Source organism: Acinonyx jubatus, chromosome C1 (genome assembly GCF_027475565.1).
Source record: "Acinonyx jubatus isolate Ajub_Pintada_27869175 chromosome C1, VMU_Ajub_asm_v1.0, whole genome shotgun sequence".
Taxonomy (NCBI): Eukaryota; Metazoa; Chordata; class Mammalia; order Carnivora; family Felidae; genus Acinonyx; species Acinonyx jubatus.
Window position 1 is genome coordinate 9,150,071 of NC_069381.1, and position 23,660 is coordinate 9,173,730.

A 23,660-nucleotide genomic window follows, 5' to 3' on the forward strand; every position below is an offset into this window, starting at 1 on the left:
TGCTTTTTCCTCGCAGAGTTCGCAGTCTTGCAGGGGAAGCAGACAGGGTTACCAACTATCTGTAACATATGATTGCTTTTAAAATAGAAGCGTGAGCCATGTGTTATGAGGCCTCAAGGGGAAGTGATTAATTTATTCTCGGAGAGCCGGGGAAGGCTGTGGACAGTTGGCCTGGTCCTGCAGGATGAGGAGAACGTGCCCAGAGGAGAAGAGAGAAGGGCCCGTATACAGAGAAGGGGGCCGGGCACAGGCACAGACGGTGGCTGAGCTACTGGCATTTCTGGAGGTTTGGGGCTCACCAGGTGTGGTGGCAGCACCCATGTGGGAAGGTGGCTCACAGCCCAGAGCCTGAGAGCCACACCGAGTTCACCTGTCCTATAGGCGGTGGTGAGGTTTTGAAGACGATCCCACTCACAATTACATATTAAGGACGGAACCTTGCCGGCAGCAGAGAAATGGATCAGAGTCAGATGAGACAGGAGGGCAGGGCAGTGGCGGGGCGAGGGGTGGGGGGCGGCCAGCGGCGCCCTGGACGTAAGTGGCCCGGTGAACGGTGGAGGCACCTGTCGCTCCGGTAGCAGTGAAAAGGATTGGGGAGGACGGAGTCGAGGGTATCTGGGGAGAAGGCATCAGCGTAATTCACAGTCCTGCTGGCTAAATACAGATTCGGAGTGAGGAGGGGGTGAAAGTGACCCCCAAGCCTCTTGCCCATTTGGCTGTACCAAGATACCGACCAGCGAGCGTGACAGGCGGGGGCAGGGAGGGGGGTGGAGGAGAAGGAGCAGCCTGGCCGAGCACATCCTGAGTGTGAGGATGTGTGGGATGCATTTGTGTGGAAAACCAGGCTCAGACACAGATTTGGGGGTCACGGATGGACTCAGGGGGTGACCCATTTGGGGGGTGGTATTCTAGGAGCGCTTTTGCAGTAAGATGACTCAGAACTTTTCCATTTTGGGGGCGCCTGGGTGGCACAGTCGGTTAAGCGTCCGACTTCAGCCAGGTCACAATCTCGCGGCCCGTGGGTTCGAGCCCCGCGTTGGGCTCTGGGCTGACAGCTCGGAGCCTGGAGCCTGTTTCCGATTCTGTGTCTCCCTCTCTCTCTGCCCCTCCCCCGTTCATGCTCCGTCTCTCTCTGTCCCCAAAATAAATAAACGTTGAAAAAAAAATTTTTTTTTAAAAAAAAGAACTTCTCCATTTTGAAATGACTCCAAAATTAAGTAGAATATGGATATACAAATAGAGTTAATACGGCAAAAAACAAAAAGTGGGAGGAAAACAAAGAAATCAACTTGAAGAGGGGGGGTGAAGCAGTTACTTGGCAGATTGCTCTCTCCCCAAGGACCAGTTAGTTGGTCCTGAACTGTTTTCCATGTGGCTGCTGAGAAGGGCACTCATTTCTCCAACCTGCCGACGTGAGGGTCTGGGGACTTGTAAGGCCCTCCCCCCCCGTCAGGGTCACTTAGCATCTGTCTCAACGGAAGGAGGAAATTGCGGTGGCCGCCAGCAACGGAGCACCTCTTCCGTGCAGAGGCGACGGGCAAGGCCGGCTGGTCACATGTCAGCCGCGCGACTTGGAGAGGACGTCGCTACCTACCGCCGAGCGAGAGACCGCAGCTAACGTTGGTGATGCCGTTGGTGGCCGAGAGTGCCCCCGTGGTGTTCGTGGTTGGGGGATGTTGTTAGCAAGGGTGGGTTTTCCTTCTGTGGCATCGGACCTTGCCAGAGTGACCCACTGTCAGCACCTGTCACCTCGGAGAATGATGTAAGCCATGTGCCCCAGCCTTTCTGAAGAAACTTTCTGAAGTTTCTTTCTCCCCTTGATTTTTTTTTTTTAACATGTATACATTTTTGAGAGACACAGAGACAGAGAGACAGAGCATGAATGGGGGAGGAGCAGAGAGAGAGCAAGTACAGAATCCGAAGCGGGCTCCAGGCTCCGAGCTGTCAGCACAGAGCCTGACGTGGGGCTCGAACTCACGGACCGCAAGATCATGACCTGAGCCGAAGTCGGACGCTCAACCGACTGAGCCACCCAGGCGCCCCGCCCACCCCCCTTCTCCCCTTAAAGGATGGTGAAAAGTAAAACTTTTACCTAAAGTCTAAAAATCTTATTTTTTATAGAAGCGGTTGTAGTGTCTGCGCCAACCTAAAATGTATCACCAGGGCGCTGGGTGACTTCCCTAGTTCCCTCCATATTTGAAGCGTAGAGCTTAGCCAGATGCTTTGTGTTTCAGGCCACAATTTTTTTCATCCTCCCTCCCTCCCTCTGGGTTCTTACTAGGTCAAAGGCTGGAAGGATGTGCTCAGGATCAGCCTGAGACCACACTGGCTTTCCTCCTGTGTCATCCCCTGAGGTTTCACCATCGTCCCTCATTTACGGGTCAGAAGCAGCCCCGTGTGAAACACAGTTGTTCCAGAAAGACAAGTGGGAAGCCAGGGGTCTGGACTGGGCTCCAGGGCAACAGTAGCTGCTGCCGCTCTGTGAGCAAAACCCCGAGCCTCTCAAGTGGAGCCCACGAAAGCCTGTGGAGAGAAGCTTCTGCAGGAGGATGGCCAGCAGGGGAGGAAAGCGCCTTTAGCGGAAGGAAAGCTGCCTCGGCCAGCTGCTCCGATCACCCTGAGCCGTGGGTCCCCTCGCAGATGAAATGCTTGGGATCTGCCTCCACAACGGAGACCCCTAGTCTAGAGCCCGGTTTTAATTATTCTTTGGTGTGATTTCCAGATTGTGTAACAAAGAGAAAGATGACCGACAGGAAACCCCGAGTCCTGGTGGTTGGTTGTAGGAGCACGAGGGAAGCGTCAGGGGGGAAACGGGGGGCAGAGCTTTGCAAAGTCAGGCTCTGGGTTCTTGTTCCAACCATCGTTGGGGACCTGGCACCCCAGCCGTGGCTGCACCGTCTCCCTTCCTCCTGCTCTCCATTGTACCATTGACTCTGATCTGCTTTTGATTTGAAAAGACTTTAGAAGAGTTCATGGAGGGACGCCTGGGTGGCTCAGTCAGTTAAGTGTCTGACTCCTGATTTTGGCCCAGGTCATGATGGGATCGAGCCCCACATCGGGCTCCTCCCTGAGCATGGGACCTGCTTGGGATTCTCTCTCCCCATCTCTCTGCCCCTCCCACCCCCACCCCCACCCCACCCCCCCCCCCCCCCCCGCAAATAAAGAAGAAGAAAAAGAAGTTCACATAAATGTCCAGAAAGTGTTTCTAATGCGTGGTGGTTTCAGGGCACGAAGGGAGCCCCTGGTCACAGAACAGAGGTCTGTGCACGTTCACAAAGCTGTTGCTCTCCCCTCATATTTCTGTGTGGCTGTGAATTCTTTAGACGTTCCTGGCAGGTAGTATCCCCTCTGTCGTCAGATGAAGGAACTGACCCAGAAGGACAGCAGCTGGGCTGCTCAGGGTCGCCAGGCCTGGCAGCGTCTCCCTGCCCTCGCAGCCTGTGCTTCCGCCTCTGTGCGAAGATGCCTCAGGAGAGCACCCGAGCTCAGGGCCTCGCTTCCTCCCAAAGCAGTCCTGGCCTGACTGAGGACTTGTGCCATCTGTGGCATCTTGGTAAGAAGTCTATTTTAAAGCCTATAAAAGTGTTCCAGTATGGAAAGTGCACTAATAATTCAGCCACCCTGGCCCCGGTGTGAGAGCAGCTGCCCGGATGGAAAGGCCTTGGCTCTTTCTAGAGGCTGTGCCTAAATGTCAGCTACAGCAGGTGCCAAACGAGTGAGAGTGGGGGCAAGGACCAGAGGAAAGGAAATAAACTCAGTTGAGATATATTTTTTTTTTTTAACGTTTGTTTAGTTTTGAAAGACAGCATGAACAGGGAAGGGGCAGGGAGAGAGGGAGAATCCGAAGCAGCTCCAGGCTCTGAGCCATCAGGACAGAGCCCGGCGCGGGGCTCAAACCCACGAACCTCAGGATCATGACCTGAGCTGAAGTCCAACGCTCAACCAACTGAGCCACCCAGGCGCCCTATCAGTTGAATTTTTAATGCACATTCCTGCTCTCATCCCAACTGAGGTGGCCAACTTTGGGGTCTCTTGAGAGCCCATTGCCTGCCCAGCCCACCCGTGCTCAGAAACCATAAGCTGATCTGGGCTTTCATGCTAGTTGCGCAGCAAGTTCTGGCCCTGCGGTGCTTCCTCTCTGTCAGGATGCTTTTTTCATTTCTCTCTCTGTCTCTCTCTCTCTGTTTCCTCTTTTCTTTCCCCAGATGACCTATTTTTATTTTTTTACTTTTGAGAGAGAGAGAGAGAGAGAGAGAGTGCGCACGCAAGTTGGAGAGGGGCGGAGAGAGAGGGGGACAGAGGATCCGAAGCTGGCTCTGCGCTGACAGCAGCGAGCCCAGCACAGGGCTCAAACTCACGAACCTCGAGATTATGACCCGAGCCGAAGTCAGGCTCCACCGACTGAGTCACCCAGGCGCCCCGGGACAGGCTATTTTAGATTCTGTTTAGCTCGATGAAGTGATAATGCTGTCCCCCTAAGACTGTCAGAACCTGGAATGTGGGAAATTCTGTGCTAAGTGGCCTGGACACCAAAAGCTGCTGGGTACTTCTAATTTTGGCATCGAGACTTTACAAGTCTGCATTCTTGCATTGCCACCCAGTTAGAATAGAACAATAAACCCCAATTTTTGTCATGCAAGGCTGTAATTAAAGTGGCAACTGAAACGGGCAGATACTGGGCGTGTAGGGGGTGGCTCTCTCGGTGGGGGTGGGCTCCTGGGCAGACGTGGGGGCGTAGGATGCAGACCCCACTCTTACCTCTGCGTAGAGAGCCGAGGGTTTGGCAGTGCTTCTGAAGGTAAGCAGCTAGGCATTCAGAAGCGGGGGCAGGACTGAAGGATTCCAGGCAAGCTTCATGGAGGAGTTGGAACTGGGCAATCGTCAGGTGGGGAGACTTTCGATAGGTTGTGCTCTGGAAGGGTAGGTGGGGGGGGGGGGGGTGGAGGGGGTCTCTAAGCCTGCAGGCGAGCGGGTGCCCAGCACATGCTTGGGTCTGAAAGGAGACGGGCCCGTGCCCCAGCGGCCCATGCCCGGGCCTCCGTCCCCTCCGTGTTCTGTGACCGCAGAGAAACAAAGCCATCCTGGGACCCCAGTCCCCAAGCAGCTCCGGGGAGAGCCTCCCTCGGCCCAGCGACCGCAGTTTGGAAATTCCTCTCAGGACATCAAGTCCCAGGGGGCCAGAGCTTGACAGCCAGCCTGTCGTCAGCTCTTAGTATTCTTGCCGTCATCTGGTCTCTTTTGCTGTCCCTCGACGTCGCCGCCCCATTGTGGAAGGCTGTCACAAGATGCCACAGAGGCAGCCAGGCCCCAGAGAGCTGCTGCGGCGGTTTCCAAGGGTCACTGCCCTTCATTCAGGAGCTGAGCTGAAAGGTTTGACGTGCATAAATTTCCACTTTAAATCTGTGAGCTCCATGGAGGAAAGGGAATGAGATTCCCCGCCCCCCCCCCCCCAAGTGGCCCTACAGCCCCTGCAAGTAAGGACTGGAAGTTAGTCAAATCGGGATTATAGCTTCCCTTCAGAAAGCACTTTCCAATTTATTAGAGTTTTCTGAACACGCGGGGGTTCTCCGTCACCGAAGCGTGGAGCGGAGACCGGGCTGGGCCACCTCGTTGGAACCGTGACGAGGAAGGACCGGGGTGCACGTGTGCGAATGCTGGAGGCGTCGTGCCGCCTTCTCGCAGCAGCCTGCCTGGGAAACCTCATTAATTCTGCGTTCCCCCTGCGTCCCCAGCACCCCGCCCGTGTGAACGTTGTCAGCGGCTACTTCAGTGGGTGTCGAACGGCATTATATTTTCTCCCTCTGTTCTGCCCAGCAAAGCCCGGTTCCATTTCCTCTGGGCCTCAAACTCCCTAAAAACTCTCACTGAAAAAGAAACCCCGCACAGTGCAATTCCAGGGTATAGAATTGTACTGTTGGTCGTCGTCCCGAGCTCCTTGGATCCAGCACCCCGTGCACGGGGCCATGTGCTGTACGGGCCCGGGAGGTCACTGACACCCTTAGTCCAGATTTACAGATGAGGGAACTGAGGCTCAAGGGGCGGTAAACGTGAGGGAGCCTGGTCAGGAGCCCACACACCAGGCCGCCTCCCCTTCCTTCGGCTCAGTGACCGGGAGTGGCCCGGCGCCGTGGGTCGAGGCCACGTTCCGTTCGGTGTGCCCTTCTGACCTTTCCCCCTCTCTCACAGCTTCATAGCCGTGGAGAACATCGACAGCTACTGTGTGCTCATCTCCTCCAAAGCCGTTTACTTCCTGAAAAGTGGGGACTATGTGGATCGAGAGGCCATCTTCCTGGAAGTCAAATACGACGATCTCTACCACTGCCTCGTCTCCAAGGACCACGGGAAGGTGTATGTGCAGGTGACCAAGAAGGCAGTGAACTCAAGCAGTGGAGTGTCCATCCCTGGCCCTTCCCACCAGAAGCCCATGGTGAGTACCCACCTGGCCTGTCTTCTTCGTGCTGCCCCCCCTCCCCCCCGAATTGGCGTATTCCGTGGCTGAGAGATAGAAAGGGCCCCCGGATCGCCTCTGCCCTGCTTATGCTTTTCAACAGGGATTCACTTTAGGTTTACGCCGAGCGGTCACTAATCCCCAGGGGTACTGCTTCTCAGTCCTGCATACAGAAGGAGCTCCGTGTGTGCGTTAACTGGGGTGACACTGCCCTCCCAGCTCTACCAGTAACGACCCCACCAGTTCCTCGGCACTTGTGCCTCCACTGCCCGTCGGTACAGCACAGACAGCCGTGCCAGCTCTAGTTAGTGGGGGGGAACCTAACGACGTGATACGTGGGGGGGGGGGGGGGGGTTATCCCTAAAATGCGACTCTTTGGTGCACTGAACCTAAGGTCTTACAGCACATACTGGCTTCTCTGTCGTTTCTCCTCTATAACAATTGCAAACTTTCCTCTTCTGCACAAAGAAGCAGTATCTAGCATAGCGAAGGCCCTTCCCCGGAATAAACTCAAAATAAGTATTTGTGAATAAAATGGATACATTGCCTCCAAAGGGTACAAGGTACTGTCACGGCAGGACTTGCATTTGAAAGCTATTAGTATTTAATAACGTTCCTATTAATAACCAGCATCCAGTAAGGATGTGCCCTGGGCCAGGCTGGATACTAAGTACTTCCTGAGGGTCACGTGCTGTTGTGCTGCCGTCTTTCCCACTTGGCTGGTAAGGAGGCTTGGTGAGGGCAAGTGCCTTGCGCGAGGTCATATGGCCAGCGCTGGAAGGAACTGGGGCTTCAAACCCAGGTAGTACGACTCCAGAGCTGGCAGTCTAGACCACTTTGTTTGCCGCTTCCGCTCGGAGGGACCTGTTGGCTCAGCAGAAGCGCGTGTGAGGAGACCCGCCATCTCCATAGTCTGACTTGGAGGCTTTTCGTGAAACCCAGGTGTTCGTCATGCTCACTTTTCACCCGGCATGCCGCGATTTTCAAAGCTGCTCTTGAGAATGATGTGCCATTCAAAGTGGCCCTGCTTCTTCTCCCCGGCTCTCCCTACAGATCAGAAACCACAACCAACCTCGCTGGGCCTCTCTCCTCAGAAACCCCTTGACCTTCCCCTGCTCAGGAATGCACTTGGGTTTGGCTTGGCTTGCGCAGGCTCCCCTGGGGTCGTCGGCTTAAGCCAGGGCTGGTAGAGTCACAGAGTTAACACCCAGAAGTTGAGTATTTCCACAAGTTCCTTTTTGTGATGGGGAGCCTTGCCCAGCTACATTTCTCTCCTTTCAAAGCAGCTGAGCAACTCAGCATTCCTGATAGGAAAGGCCTCGAGACGTTAGTTTGAGGATTCTTCTTCCCTCTTTGACTGGCACCAGACATTAGAGGTGAACCCCCTCGGTGCAGCCCTTTCTTCTTGCTCTCGGTCCTGCCTCAGCAGACCCGTCTCCTCAGAGCTGAGGCTCGCTGGCTGTCGGTTAGAGGGCGTCCCAAATGTCAGATAACTGTGGCTTGGCTACCCCGTCACCTGGGACGTATGTCAAAGACGCGGATTCCAGGAATCTGCCCGCGTCCTGTGATTCGTTTGGCCTCCACCTCGGGGGCAGGTCACTCATTCTGTTCTGCTCTCCAGGTCCATGTGAAATCGGAGGGCCTTGCCGTCAAGTTGTCACAAGAGATAAACTATGCAAAGAGCCTTTACTATGAGCAGCAACTTATGTTAAGACTCACTGAAAATCAAGAGCGGTTGGAGCTGGACTCCTGAAAAATCCCAGCTGCCAGAGAGACGCTCGCAGACACAAGCCCCAAGTCAATCGGGAGGAAAGGCCCAAAGGCTTGGCCTAAATCAGAGGCAAAACCGGAAAAAGGTTGGGGGGTGGGCTGTCAAGGAACGAGGGGACGATACGAACGGAAACCGTATTAATTTGTGGGTGGGTTGGGGGGTTCCTTTAGATTGCGGGGAAGTAATTTTTAAAAGGTATTGGCTGAATAACGTTAAAAAAAAAATGTACTGAGATGAATCTAATTTTTAGATTGCCCTGTATTTTGTTAACATGTATATATGTACAACTGTGTGTTTGTAAATATACAGGAGCGTTTCTGAGCAGGGCCTGTGACATGTGTAAAGGTTTGTTAGCTGTAAAGTAATATAAAGTTATATTGGATCTTCTATTGCACTAATTCTGCATGTGTAATTCAGGGTACTCGCTACAAAAAAGGCATTCTTGAAAGGTGAAGAATGTTCCATGTTAGCTTTGGAAACCAGAGTATTTGCAGGAAGAGGACGGAGGGGAGGTGGGCGGCCTCAAGGCTGGAGCAGGAGGGCAGCCCCCAAAGGAGGTGGCTCAGAAACCAACCCGTCTTTTATTTATTTCCCACCCCACCCTCCACCCCGCCTTTAAGAGTAGTTCCTAGATTGTCACAGATTCTTTTCCCTCCATCTGTCTGTTTGGCTTTGTCCTGACTAGTCTTGCACACACACACACACCAGCATTGTAAGTCTGTCTTGGGATGTTGTCAGAGAGGATCAGTTTGAAACACCGGTAGGCTCTGTTGATTTCGAAGGAGAGAAAAAAAAAAAAAAATCTCACACAACTGTTTGTTTTAACAAATCAGAAATCCACAGATCTATCAGAAGCCCACAGTTAAGAATGCCCTCCTTTCCTTTCGGAACAACAAGGAGAAAGTCCTAGAACTCTTTTCTTGTTTGATAAAGCCACAGACAAGCACCACAGCCGCCCAGCCCTGGGCTCAGTGATGGTAACACTGGGACGAGAAGGGAGAGAGAGAGCCTCAGAAAAGGGAATGAAATCCGAGTATTAAAAAGCTGTTTTGCAAGTTTTTCGTGGAACCGAGATTTGGCTAAAACATCTCTTGTCCTCAGTGTTAAATTCCAGCCAGTAGCAAGGCCTGGTATGAGTGCCCTCTTCTGCCTGGGTCTTGTTCTTGTTGTTGGAATAAACAGGTTGGGAGCGGGAGCTCACTCTAGAATGAATGACTAGCCTTGTGATTTTAACGTTTTCATTTTGATAGAACTAATCGGTTTCAACAACCTCGTCCCGTGTGGCGGAGATCGAAAATGACTCTGGATCAGCGGATGTGTGCAAGGTTTGGGTGTTTGTAACTCTTGACCCAAACCCTTCCAAGACTCACATGAAGCTGATCTGTCCATCTCACCATCCCTCCCCTCTGCGCACATGCGCGTGTGCGTGCGTGTTTTTAAAGAAGCAGGAAGGGAGCTTTAGCACAAGTGCTCGAGAGCTCTAGCTCAGTGGGGTTTTCGAGGACCGCCTTGAACCCCAAGGTCTGTGTGGTCTTCGCCGACTCTAAGTTGGTGGGTTGCCGCGTTGAAGCTTAGCTCGCGAAGGGTTGGGGTGGGTTTGGGTTTGTCGTTTGTTGGCGTGTTTTGGTTTTTTTTTTGCTGGGTGCCAGTCGTGACTGCGTCCCCTCACGCACAAGATCCCCAGCAGGGTGACCTGTGTCTTCCTCACCAGCCTCCTCCTCTGCGCCCCACAAGTCTGCCTTGTGATCTTTGTCATCACTGACCCACTGCCAGAGATCACCGTCCCTTAAAGGTGAAACTCTCAGAAGGGTTGATTGTTTGCCTCAGTGAGCCTTCTGTCGCTTTCTGGAATGAAGTCGGTGGAATTTCGTAAGACTGACGAGGAGGGCAGCCTTGGGTCCCCCAACACCCCCCCCCCCCCACCCGTGGCAGCTGTGACGCAGCAAGCCGGTGGAGGGCGCAACGCTGCTTCCTGAGGGACCCAGGGAGGTGTTCGGATGCCCTCCTCTGGGCTCCTTTCTAATGTTAGCTCTAGAAACAGTCGCGCCTCTCGGTGGGTCATGCGAGCCCTCGCTGCTGAAGGGGCCTGAGAGGAGGCTCCCGCTATAGAGCTCCCTCACGCCAGCCACGGTGGGAAGGCTTCGGTGGGGCTCTGGACTTCGTTTCCTGCTTGGCCAGGAAAAAATTCAAAGCTCTGAAGGAAGCAGGCCCTGCCCCTGGCTACTTGAATGCCCCATTTCTTTTTCAATTGGTGTTTAGCCCTTGATGTCTGAGACTTTGTTATGATAATTTCTACCGATTTTCATGCTGTCCCAAATACCCAGTTTCTCTCTGAGGAAAGTAAAATAAATTGAATAAGGAGAAATTGGATAAGGAGAAATCAAAAGCCATCCTAATTCCCTGACCAGGCATGGTTGGCGGACCCAGCAGGGCCCCGCGGCCAGTGCTGCTGCTCTGCCCCCGGGGAGGGCTCCCCCGAGGGGCTCAGGCCGATCCCCTGCGCCCACCGACCCGATCAGAGGGCAGGAAAGCAGACCTCTCAGCAGCCCCAGCTTGGTGGGTACTCACCTGGGTGTTCAGAAGGTTCTAGGGCCACTGTGTTTTTAAGCATCATCTGTGCCTCAAAATACCATAGTAGCTGCTTGATAAAATCCTGGTTCTCCACTGTGTAAACATGATTCTATACAATCACCCATCTGTTAAGACTCTTTCGTCTGTGTCTCATATCAGAGTCGTTATTTTTCTTCCTGTGGAATAAAATGCTTTATCAACTTCCCAGACAGGTCGTTCTCTTCTGGTTTCTTGGTGTTGCGCAGATTCTAGAACCGGTGCCAGTGATCGATGCCAGACACATCCTGACGTTCACAGGAACACAAAACCTGTCCCCTCGCTCCAGGGAAGCATGATCCTGGGGCAGATCCTCACCTTGAACATTATTTCACTTTCCAAGAGTAAGCCGCCCGTTCCGTGCTCCAAGCCCGGTTTTTTGCGGCCAGCCTCTCACCCCACCACTCAGGCGAGCAGCCTGGGCCCCGGCAGGGAGGAACTTCTCATATTTGCTGAGAAGGGGAGACCCCAGGAGGAAGAGCTTTGGAGCTCACTTTGGACGTGTTAAGTTCAAGGTGCCTGCTTGATGCAGAAGGCAGTGGGGCCCACGAATCTGGAGCTCAAAGAGGTGAGTCCAGGCCAGAGGCGCCCGATTGGGAATCATCAGCACACATATGACAAGCGGAGCCTGGATGAAATCCCCAAGGGAGTTGAGGGGGAGTAGCGAAGAAAAGAGGCCCCGGATCTGAGCCCTGGGGCTCCCCAAAGTCTAGAATTGAGACAGACGGAGGGGAAGAGCACAGGAGATGGCAGGACCATCCACAGACACAGACGTGAAGCCAGGAGGGTGCGGGTCCTGGAAGCCGAGTCCAGAAAGGTTTCAGAAGGAGGGAGGCTATTAAATGCTGCTGATAAATCAGGTGGGTTGAGGACTGGCAACACTAGGTTTCCAGCATCGAGGTCACCGGAGCCTTCTAGGGCAGTCTGAGTAGTGCGGAGAGGGTAAGAGCCAGATTGCACTGGAGTCAACAGGAAAATGGGGGGGCGGGGGGGGGGGGGAGCCGGAGACCGCGCACGTTGACAGCTCTGTGGAGTAAGCTGGCCGTGAACAGAAGGAGAGAAGTGGCTGGTACTTCGAGAAAGGGTGGGGGGCAATAATCAAGGAAGACAGTGAAAGGGAACAAGGGAGACTGGCCAGGAAGAGGGGTGGATGTGGTAGAAACTTCAGAAGATCCTTGTTTCCTCATTTCCGTTGCTTCTCTTTGGTCACATCAGCAGAGAGGCGATGGAGGTGGGGGTGGGGGGTGGGGGGTGACGGAGACCTGGAGGAGGAAGGGAATACAAAACAGTCACTGAAGATCATGGGCAAGGGAGCAGACAGGGAAGTATGTGCAGTGGGTCAGCCAGGAAACATGGAGGGCTCGTTTGAGGTTGGGGATCATGAATTTAAGGGGAGACCAGGCAGCCTAGCTCTGGTTTCCTCCAGCCACACTCAGCTGCACAATTCAGCGTGGAACGGGCAAAGAGTTGGATTAATTGAGAAGTGTCCCATCCTGCCCATTCAGATGCCCCAGTCCCCGTTGCCCACGGGAGCTCAATAAGAGTGAGCCTGTCAGAAGCCAACGTCAGACAGAAATCTGAGAACGCAAAAGAAGGGAGGGGCTACACTCTCCAAACCAAAGCACACACCCAAAGAAGGCGCCCTTCCAAGTGGGAGAGCTTCTGGGAGGTGCGGCTCATGTCCCCAAATGCAGGACCGCACAACCTGAATCCTGCAGGGGCTCCAGGACAGGGGGACAGTGTTCGAAGACACGCCCTCCGGGCCCTCTAGGCCTTGGAGACACTTGGCACAAGAAGGGGGTGCGTGGGACATCGACCTTTCTCAATGGTGGCATGCCACCAGTTCACTGAGACCAGGTCCTAAGCAGTGGTTACTGATCCAAGCTGCTTTTCTCTGGTGGCCGGGGGATGGTTCGAGTAATCGGAGACACCGAAGAGAGAGCTCCTCGCTGCTGGATAGTCCTGCTGGAACTTTTCCAATTAGTTTAGATTCTCTCCATACAAATGCAAGCCAAAAATTCGAGTCCACGTATCTGTTACCATATGAAAGCAGGTAGTGCGGTATTATTTGTCCCTTTCTGCCCCTGCATATCCCCCGCGGATACCGTGTGCACTGCCCATGTTCTCCCTGCGTGTGTGCACAGCTATATACACACGGGGAGACGTACTCACACGTGGTTTCCCGGCATTGTTTGCAACTTCTCAGCGTTCTCTCCAATGCTGCCGTTCTGTAATTGACTCAACTACTTCCGTGGCGACGGTCTCTCGCTTCGCTTTCCGTCCACCGCACCGTGCCCCCACCCCCCACCCCAGAGCAAGGCTCCGGTGAACATCCCCGTTTTTGTGTGTTTGCACCACATTTCCACACGGTAGACCCCTCGGGGCCGGTTGCAGCTGGGGGTATGCACAAGATCATTTTCCAAAAATGCTGCCGGGGTCCTCCCGTAGCATCTGCAGGATTGACCCGGCTGATGGGTACAGGGTGGGGTCCTGTCTTCAGTTTGCATTTCCCTAGCAGCGAATTAGGCCATCTTCTCATCTGGACCTACTTGTTAGGAATGGCTGCTGAGTTACAGCAGTTGCCCTTTCAGCATCTAGCCTTAGCACCGTATTGTTTTTTCTCCTCACCTCGTTCATGATGTTGATAGATTTCCTGATAGGTACCACCCTTACTCCCTAGAATAAGCCCCATTTGCCCAGAATGTGTTCATTTGTCATTCTTTTGATACATTTCCTGGCTCTGTTTGCTAATATTTTTGAGTCTTTGCATCTTTAAAGTGAGGGCTCCATAATTTTCTCCCTATCTGCAGCAGATTTTATCATTTAAATTTTGCCGCAGGGATGCCTGGGTAGATCAGTCAGTTGGGCATCCGACTCCTTATTTCGATTCAGGTCAGGATCCCAGGGTTGTAGGATCGAGCCCCACATTGAACATGTGGGCAAGTCTGCTTAAGATTCTCTCTCAAGGGGGGCGCCTGGGTGGCTCAGTCGGTTAAGCGGCCGACTTCGGCTCGGGTCACGATCTCACACTCCGTGAGTTCGAGCCCCGCGTCGGGCTCTGTGCTGACCGCTCAGAGCCTGGAGCCTGTTTCAGATTCCGTGTCTCCCTCTCTCTCTGACCCTCCCCCGTTCATGCTCTGTCTCTCTCTGTCTCAAAAATAAATAAACGTTTAAAAAAATTTTTTTTTTAAATAAAATAAAATAAAGGATTCTCTCTCAAGGGGTGCCCGGGTGACTCAGTCGGTTAGGTAGCCGACTTCGGCTCAGCTAGTGGGTTCGAACCCTACATCAGGCTCTGTGCTGACAGCTGGGAGCCTGGAGCTTGCTTCAGATTCTGTGTCTCCCTCTCTCTGCCCCTTCCCCATTTGCACGCACGCACTCTCTCTCAAAAAAAAAAACTTAACATTGAAATAAAATTCTAAGATTCTTTCTTTCCCTCTGCCCCTCTCCCCTGCTCATGTGCTCTCTCTAAAATAAAAAAATAAATAAAAAAATAATTATCCTGCCTTCATAAAATGGGTTAGAGAGATGGCCACCATTTTCTATGGCTTGTGATACTTAAATTACATGACAATTTCCTGTTCTAACGTTTTGAAGTTACATGGCAGGTTCTAGACTCTTCTCCAATGACTCCCCTTCATCATCACACCCCTGTGCCTTCTGCTGATTGGAACGTTCAATGTCCATTTCTCCATGTGTCCATTTTGGTGGCCGGTTTGGTTTTTAAAATCCTCCGGTTCGTGTAGGGTTTTTAGTGTGTTGCCATAGAATTGCGTGTGTACCTCCTGAGCCTCTTTCCTATTCTTGATCTTGAATATTTGTTATTTACTGTTCTTTTCAAAGAACTGGTTTGGGGTTTCTCTTTGCTGTTTTGTTGATTATGTCTCTAATCTTATTTCCCCTACCTAGCTTGTTTTGATTTATTTTACTACTCTTTTTTTGCTTTCTTTATTTTATTAAAAAAAGAATTTTTTTTAACGTTTGTTTATTTTCGAGACAGAGCGTGAACGGGGGAGGGGCAGAGAGAGGGGGAGACCCGGAATCGGAAGCGGGCTCCAGGCTCCGAGCTGTCAGCACAGAGCCCAACGTGGGGCTTGAACCCACAGACTGAGATCACGACCTGAGCCAAAGTCGGAAGCTCAACCAACCGAGCCATCCGGGCGCCCCTCCTTTTTTGCTTTGTAAGATAAATACATTTTTTGTTTTGTTTCGCGTCAACCTTTCTTTTGAAACAATGATGGCAGGTTTCGGTTATCGATTTTCTTCTGAATACAGTTTTGTTTATCTCAGGGTTTGCCATTAAGTGCTCTCTCTGTCGCTCTCTCTGCAGTTTTTACTTGGACTTTAGGTTTCTTCTTTGCGCGAAGAGCTACCTAGGAATAGGCCATTTCTGAATATCAAAAAAAAAAAAAAACAAAAAACCACTGTCCTTGCTAAATCAAATATTATTGGATTATAATCAGTAAGTATAACCTGAACTTTTCTATATTAAAAAAATTTTTTGCCGCAGTTTTCTTTTTGTCCAAGTCCTTGATCAATTTTTATAAATGTTCCATAAGCCTAGGAAACGAAAGTTTACTCTCCCTTCAGGCCTGTGAAGACAGGTGCACACCTACCTCCTTAGGTAGGTAGGAGTTTAAGTTCATAGACTGTATTAACCAAACCCTGTATGGTCTTACTTCTTCTTGTGTGTGTCAGAGAGCTCTGGCCCACATCTTCAAATGGCCAGAGGAGCGACTGCTAACTTACACCATACTCCCCTGGAAGGTGGCAAGCGTTGAAAGTAAACAAACAGAGGAAGGAGGAAGGAAACAGCAGCCTTCATTAGGCTGCCTCCAAGCAATCCAGTTGGAGCTTTGGAAGGATTTGGTGCTGGAACAATAACAGCCCTGCACAGCTGTGTCCCTTCCCCTGGGAGCCGGGAGCCAGGCCACCCACTCGTCGCTCCAAGGAGCCCGCCCATGTCCTCCCACAGCCCCGGCCAGAGCAGCACGCCCGGTGTCAATAGTTCCCAGGGGGTAATAAAACTTCACACCTCCTGCTTATTCTGGGCTGCCTCAAAAACACGAAAAAGTCATGGGTACATTTTGCCTTGGAGGGAAGGTACGCATCTAGACCAAATTGACCCTTGGAAGCCCTGGGCTACCGAGCCCCGGAGGGAAGGGGGGTGGGGAGGTGCTGAGATCGATTCCCGGGACTTTAGGGGGTGGGGAGGGGAGTCCTGCCTTTGGCGTGCGTTTTCCTAAGACGCTCAACTTCAGGGGTACACGGAGACTTCCGGGAAGTTTGGCCCAGCCCACAGAAAGGCAACTCCATTCTGTCTGGTGGTTTGTCTGCAGAACCACCCGTCCCTGTGTGTGCCCAGTGTGTGCCCTGTGTGTGCCCAGACAGCACAGCTCCCGACCTCTGCCCCTCCAACAACAGGGAGACACTGGCCACCCTTGTCACGAGTATCCGCCTGGGTCCAGGCTCCGTACTGGGTGCCGGGGATATGGGATGAGTAGGGGGACACTCTCACCGCCCTCCTGGGCTAGTGGACCTCAGGGTGGGGCACGGAAGACTTCACTGGGGAAGAGGCAGGTGGCCGGAGTCCAGAGGGCTGAAAACTAGTGGTGCAGAGGAAAGAGCGGCGCTTGAAGTTCTGGACGTAGGAGCACATTTGAGGTCCAGGACCTCTGGACAGACTGGAGTGCAGTGAGCTGAAGCTGAAGAGAGGTGGCCGGCGGCCAGGCCACGCTGGACTTTGCAAACTATATGGGCAAAAGTTTTCAGCAGAAGATTTCACTGCAAAACTGGCATCTAAAAAAATACCTCTCTAGTGGGGCGGGGCACCTGGGTGGCTCCGTTGGTTGAGCGTCCAACTCTTGATTTCTGCTCAGGTCATGATCCCAGGGTCTTGGGATCAAGCCCCATGTTGGGCTCTGCACTGAGCATGGAGCCTGCTTAAGATTCTCTCTCTCTCTCTCTCTCTCTCTCTCTCTCTCTCTCTCTCTCTCTCTTTCTCTTTCTCTCCCTGTCTCCCCCACCCCTCTCTCTCAAAACCCTCTCTAAAAAAATAGATTAATTAATGGGGTACCTGGGTGGCCCAGTCAGTTAAGCATCCGACTTCGGCTCAAGTCATGATCTCGCGGTCCGGGAGTTCGAGCCCCGCGTCGGGCTCTGGGCTGACAGCTCGGAGCCTGGAGCCCGCTTCGGATTCCGTGTCTCCCTCTCTCTCTCTCTGTCCCTCCCCTGCTCACACTCTGTCTCTCAAAAATAAATGTTAAAAATTTTTTGTAAAAAATAGGTTAATTAAAAAAAAAAATGCTCTCAGGCTGCAGAATGGAGCCTGGATAGAAGGAGTCCAGAGTGGAAGACTGTTGCACTAGTCCAGGTAAGAAATGGTGGGGGCAGTGGAGACAGAAGTGTATAGACAGGATAGACTTTTGAGGAAAAACAGAGAAGATGGAGGGATGGATCTGATGTAAAGGGTGAGGGGAAAAGAGGGATCAAGGATAGTTCCTAGGTTTCCAGCCGGCCGGCCAAAGTAACCAGATACCCGGTGATGTGATTACCAAGATGGGGAAGTATCATAAGAGCTGGATGTTTGCGGCTGGTCCATTTACTGACTCTTCGATATGTGTTGGATGCTAAATGAATGCGTGACTGTCTTCTCAGGTTTGAGATGTCAGTGACCTATTAAGCAGATAGAGGGCAGTTCAGAGCTGGAGAGAGTGGCTTGCCCGTGAGCAGCGCTGGCAGTCACGGGAGTTGATTGGATTATGGAAATGATGCTGATGTGTTGATTTAATGAAAATGCGCTTACTACAGGGCAAGTATTTAAGAAAAAACATCTGCCATGGAGAGCTATAACCAAAAAAAAAATCAAAATTCAAGCCATTGAGTAAAGATAAACTACATATTAAAAGATGAACTAGTTATGCCCTTCTTTGTACTTTAATACTCATTTAATTTTTACTAACATCTTTTAAAAGTTCAATAAAATTGGGGCGCCTGAGTGGGTCCATCAGTTAAGCATCCGACTCCTGATTTCAGCTCAGGTCATGAGCTCATGGTTTGTGAGTCTGAGCCCCAAGTCAGACTTTGCACTGACAACAAGGAGCCTGCTTGAGGTTCTCTCTCTCCCTCTAAATAAATAAATAAATAAATAAATAAATAAATAAATAAATAAATCACCACTGTTTTAGAAGCTTAAGATTTTTCACAGCATTTCTGGTTACTATTATTTGTTTCATTCATCATTATTACTAAAGATTCTTTTGCTATATTGAGGAGGGGAATCCTCGGAGTTTCAAGTACACTCGATACACCATTGGTCCAAGGTCAGGATCCTTGGGGATGTCTAGGTCTGCCATCCCCAAAAATGGGGTAGACACTGGGTCAGACAACCAGGGAGACGGGACTGAACTAAGACTTCCAATGGCGCTGATGAGAGGAGTTCACAGAAGGCTGGGAGCACAGAGCACACTTCAGGTGCAGCCTAAATTGGGGGAGGGAAAGGCAAATGAAAGAGGTGAGGTACGGAATGAAAGGACCCTGGAGTGGAACTTTGTTCTAGTTTGGAATTAACTGGTTTTCAATCCTTGGCCCGCCTTGCCCCACCATTCACTAATCCCATCCACTTTCAGCTCTTTTCCATTTTCTTCTAGTACCTACCACATGTTTCTAACCTATTCTTGATTTCTTCCCATCAGAGGTGTTATCTACTGATTTTCTACTCTGGAGAATTAGATTTTAGTTCTTTCTACCCCATCGCTACCCTCCCTCCCCCGCACACGCACACACACAATACTCCACACTGAAAAAAGAAAAGAGGGACATCATCACAGATTCTATAGACATTTAAAGGGTAACAAGGGGATAGTATGGATAACTTTTTGCCTTTAAATCTGATAACTCAGATAAAATGGGCACATTTCTTTTATTTAATTTTTTTTTATTAACGTTTATTTATTTTTGAGACAGAGAGAGACAGAGCATGAACGGGGGGGGTGGTGCAGAGAGAGAGGGAGACACAGAATCTGAAATGGGCTCCAGGCTCTGAGCTGTCAGCACAGAGCCCGATGTGGGGCTCGAACTTGCGGACTGCGAGATCATGACCTGACCCGAAGTCGGATGCTTAACCGACTGAGCCACCCAGGCGCCCCAAAATGAGCACATTTCTTAAAAGATACAAATTGCCAGGCATCTGGGTGGCTTAGTCGATTGAGCATCTGACTTTTGATTTCAGCTCAGGTCATGATCCCAGAATTCTGGGATTGAACCCTGCATGGAGCCTGCGTTAAGATTCTCTCATTCTCTCCCTTTCTCTCCTCTCCTCTCCTCTCCTCTCCTCTCCTCTCCTCTCCTCTCCTCTCTCCTCTCTCCTCACTCTCTCTAAAAGAAAAAAAAAGAAACAAATCACCAAAATTGACAGAAGAAATAGGACATCTGAATAGCCCTGTGTCTATCAAAGAAAATTTGTAATTAAAAACCTTCCCACAAAGAATAGTCTAGGCCCAGATGGCTTCATTTGTGAATTCAAACAAACATTTAAGGGGGAATTAATACCAGTCCTATACAAACCCTTTCAGAAAACAGAAATCACTTCCAAATCATTTTATTACTCTGACACCAAAACCAGACAGCGGTCTTACAACACAAGAAAACTAAAGAGCAATATCCCTCAACACAGATGCAAAATTTCTTAACAGTCCTTTAGCAAATAAACTCGGTGAGTCATGTAACCCAATTGAAATTAAGCAAACATTTCAACAAACACTTCACAAAAGAAATATACAGGGGGCCCAAAAGCACATGCAAAATGTGCAGTCTCACATGCAGAGAACCACACAATGAAATACCACTATACGCCTGTAGAAACGCTGAAGTTAAAACATCTGACGGCAGCAAGTATTGGCAAGGTGTGGAACACATGGAATTCTCCTACATGGCTGGTGGGAATGCAAAACAGTCAAACCAGTTTGGAAAACCGCTTGGAAGTTTCTCGAAGAGTTAAGCACACTCACCGTCCGACCCATCCGTTCTACGAGTTGTCTACTCAAGAGAAACGGAAATACGTCACCACGAAGACTTATACACAACTGGTTAATTGTAATAACCAAAAACATCCATCGATAGGTGAATGGATTTAAAGAAACGCAGCGCGCCTGGGTGGCTCAGTCTTTTAAGTATCCGACTCTCGGTTTCGCCTCAGGTGGTGATCTCACGTTTCGTGGGTTTGAGCCCCGCGTCAGGCTCCATAATGACAGTGTGGAGCCTGCTGGGGATTCTCTCTCCTCTCTCTCTGCTCCTCCTCCGCTTGTGTGTGCCTGCGTGTACTGTCTGTCTCTCTCAAGAGTAAACTTTAAGAAGTAAATATTTTAAAATGCAGTACAACGTAAGAATGGAATACTACTGGGCCAGCGACATGAGCATACTACTAACACACATGGTGAGAGACACAAGTTTCCTTAGGGAACCATTGAGATAGTCCAGGCAAAAGAACAGACACAAAAAAAGAACCAACCCAGTACTTTGGGGCTTTGTGACCAGAAGGGAAGGACGAGGTCATGGCACTTTGTAGATTGGACATTCGCCCTTGCTGCCCTTGCAGCTCGAGAGAGGCTCCAGCCCCCGTGGGAGACGCGTGAACTCCATCCTGGCCAGCCACCCAACCTACTCTTCCTGGTGACTGTTTGTATATGTATATAATCCATTTGCCAATCGGTGCAATCCTATCTCTGGATACAGGGACCAATTCTGGAATGGACACGTGGTCCAATCAGGGTGAATCCAGGGAGTTGAGCAGAAGTCAGCAGGGAGAGATGCTTGCTTTCCACTGGGCTTGAGTCTGGAGCTGGCAGGAACCAACATGTCTGTAGGGCCAGCCCCAGAGTGAAGCAAAAATGGAGAGAGGCTCACCCCAGAGGTGAAGGGATGCCAGGTCCTGAGGACATCACTCGAGGCACCGGGCTTTGCGTAAGTCTGTTCAAAGGTCCATTTGCTTACGAAGGTCACTTGCAACCTATGGGTCTTGACCGCACTTTTTTTTTAATGTTTATTTTTGAGAGAGAGGGAGGGAGCAAGTGGGGGTAGGGGAACAGAGAGAGAGAGAGAGAGTCTGCACTGTCAGCAGAGAGCCCAACGTGGGGCTCAAACTCACAAACCGTGAGATCATGACCCAAGCAGAAACCAAAAGTCGGACACCTAACCCACTGAACCACTCAGGCGCCCCCCTTGACAGCACTTCTTGTACATGGAAAACTGGGAGGTGAGTTCCATTTTGGACCCAGTAAACGTGGGGCCTAGGGTCACCCCAGGTAGCAGGTGTTGAAAAGAGAGATGTAGGAGTCCTTCCTTTGGAGACAATGGTTTAAATAAACTGTAGAATAAATGACGGTGCCCAGAGAGGGCACAAGGTGACAAGGGACATGAGCTGAGGTCAGAGCCCCGGGGAGACCTGATGAAGGGTTTGGGAGGGAGGAGGAGCCAGGGAAGGTCAGTAAACTGGTGGGTGGGGGGGGGAGGGGGGATGGGGGGAGGGGTGATGTTCCATGGGAAGGGGATGGGGAGGGAGAGACCGGGCAGTGATGCCCAGCTCTCCTGTGAGGTCAGTCAGGTTGAGTAAGACCAAAAAGAAACCAACGATGTGGAAACTAGGCCGTCGGTGACCGTCACCGGGGAATTGTGGGTGTCCACACAGGAGCCAAAGGTGAAGAAGTAAGTGTAGAGGTCTCCAAAATTTGACCACAGGAGAGAGAGAGAGAGGGTATTTTTCCTTTAAGATGCTTTCCGAACAGAACAGCGGGGAGGTGGACGAGAAAGAAGCAGCCAGGGGGGAAGGGGACAGCGAAGGAGAGAGAAGACTGAGGGGTGGGCAGAACGCAAGGAAGTAGAATCTCAGTCCGGGGGCAGGAGGCCTCAGAGCAAAGAGCAGGCCTCTGCTTCGGAGCCACGTCAGTTGCATTTTGATACATTAATCGATGTGTTTTATGTTCCCAGTTTTGTTTTCTGGGGGGGGTTGTTTGTTTGTTTGTTTTGGGGAGGTGCTGGCAGGCGAAGGCTGCGAGGGCAGTTAGACCAGAACAAGGTTGTTAACCTGGCCCGGCGCCACTGAGTGCCCGGGACTAAGGAAGGGCTGGGGAGTGGGGTGGGCGAGACGTCTTTGGAAGATTCTGGTTCTTTGTGGCTGCCCTCTGAGTTTGCCGCAAAGGGTCTGGGGGGGGTGGGGGGGCGGCGGGGGTGGTGGTGGCGGTGAGTGTTGGTTCAGTGAGACCGTCCATCAGGAATGATCTCGGGCTGCAGGGCAAGAGCAAGGACTGACTGGAACCACCTTGACTCAACGATGACCTTCAAAGCCTAGTGGTCGCTGCTCACCTTTGCCTCCCGCATCGCTTGTGCCTTCCCTTTTGACTGACGCTCTAGCCTGGAAACATTCAAGAAGAGATTCTGAGAAGTGCAGTGCTTGGCTTTACCAAGTAGATGGAAATTGCCCCATAGAAATGTCATAATGCAAGTCACGTACGTAATTTAAGATTTTCTAGGAGCCACATTTTACAAAAAGGAAAAGGAAATTGAAAATTAATTTAATTTTAATTTGTTTTAATGTTTCTTTTATATTTTGAGAGAAAGAGAGAGAGACAGAGCACAAGCAGGGGAGGGGCGGTGAGAGAGTGAGACACAGAATTCAAAGCAGGCTCCAGGCTCTGAGCCGTCAGCACAGAGCCTGACGTGGGGCTCGAACTCACAAACCGCGAGATCATGACCTGAGCCGAAGCCGGATGCTTAACTGAGCCACCCAGGTGCCCCCCAAATTAATTTTAACAATATGTTTAACTCCTGTCCAAAATATTGTCATTCAGTGTGTAATCAGTATAGACAAGGATTAATGAGATGTTTTGCATTCTTATTTTGCACTACATTTCCAAAATCTGGTGTATGTTTTACGCTTCCAGAGTATCTCCATTCAGACTAGGCACGTTTCGGTAGGCACAGGTAGCTGGTGGCCGCCAAACTGGACAGAGTGGAAGCAGATGACCGGGCAATCCACTGTGGCTGTTACCCAGAAACGCGAAACGCTTTTGGAAGTGGCCGGCTCCTGAGCCCTCAGGGCACACAGGCCGGGGACTTAGTGTGAAAAACCCTGTTCAAGGAATGTGCACCTGGCTCAGGCTGGGGAGCGGCCTTCATCCTTCTTGGCCAGCACATCATCTGCTCCCTGTCTAGCCTGATAGAAACTAGCTGTGTCCCATGACGGTGACCCCACCTGACTGTGCACGTGGACATAATCCTTTGTAATAGCTCAGGGCACTCCCAAACCCATCAAGAGGGCTGGACTGCAGAAGGGTGGCTGAAGGTGGTACCTAGGGGCACGATGCCCTTCCCTGTGCTGGATAGAGCTGAACCAGCTGCACGGTGGTGGGTACCAGAGTGTGGACAGAGTCACCACCTGGCAAGGCTCCTCTGCCCAGGCCCTCCTGGATCCCCTCCTGTGGCCATAAAAGTCACCATGGAGATTCACGCCTCTGAGTGAAGTCCTTGGTGCTCGGGAGTCTCTTGGATGAGGGGCAGATTGCTATCAGATATTCAACCTTGGTTTGTGGGGGTCATGAATCTGCTTAGTTTCGGAGTTCTGTGGGAACACACTGGGATGAGAGGAGGGGTGAGGAACAGTCGAGAAGGCAGGGAAGACTCCCACAGAAAGAATGCAGGGCTCGTAGGCTCCGTGTTGCTGCAGAAGCAGAAGGCATAGAGGGAAGGAGGGTGCTGAGGTGAGCTGTCAGCCTTAAGGAAGGTTAGTTCAAGTCTAGTTGGCCACGAAATCTTGGGAGCTTCTCCACTGAAGACCCCTGG

At 51.4% G+C, this 23,660-nt stretch overlaps 1 protein-coding gene and 1 non-coding gene across 10 annotated transcripts in view; both read left to right on the forward strand.

Annotated features, from left to right (window-relative positions):
- VPS13D (vacuolar protein sorting 13 homolog D) overlaps positions 1-10,999 on the forward strand; it is a 256,101-nt gene extending 245,102 nt beyond the window's left edge. For all 9 annotated transcript variants that reach the window (XM_027060372.2, XM_027060377.2, XM_027060374.2 and 6 more), the window contains 2 exons: positions 6,187-6,427; positions 8,070-10,999. In XM_027060372.2, the coding sequence (XP_026916173.2) occupies positions 6,187-6,427; positions 8,070-8,201 (373 nt within the window). In that variant the 3' untranslated portion in view covers positions 8,202-10,999. The remainder of the gene's footprint in view (positions 1-6,186; positions 6,428-8,069) is intronic.
- LOC113599701 (small nucleolar RNA ACA59) lies at positions 6,632-6,772 on the forward strand. Its single transcript, XR_003420615.1, has one exon. It is a non-coding gene; the product is annotated as a small nucleolar RNA ACA59 (small nucleolar RNA).
- Positions 11,000-23,660: the final 12,661 nt, after the last annotated feature.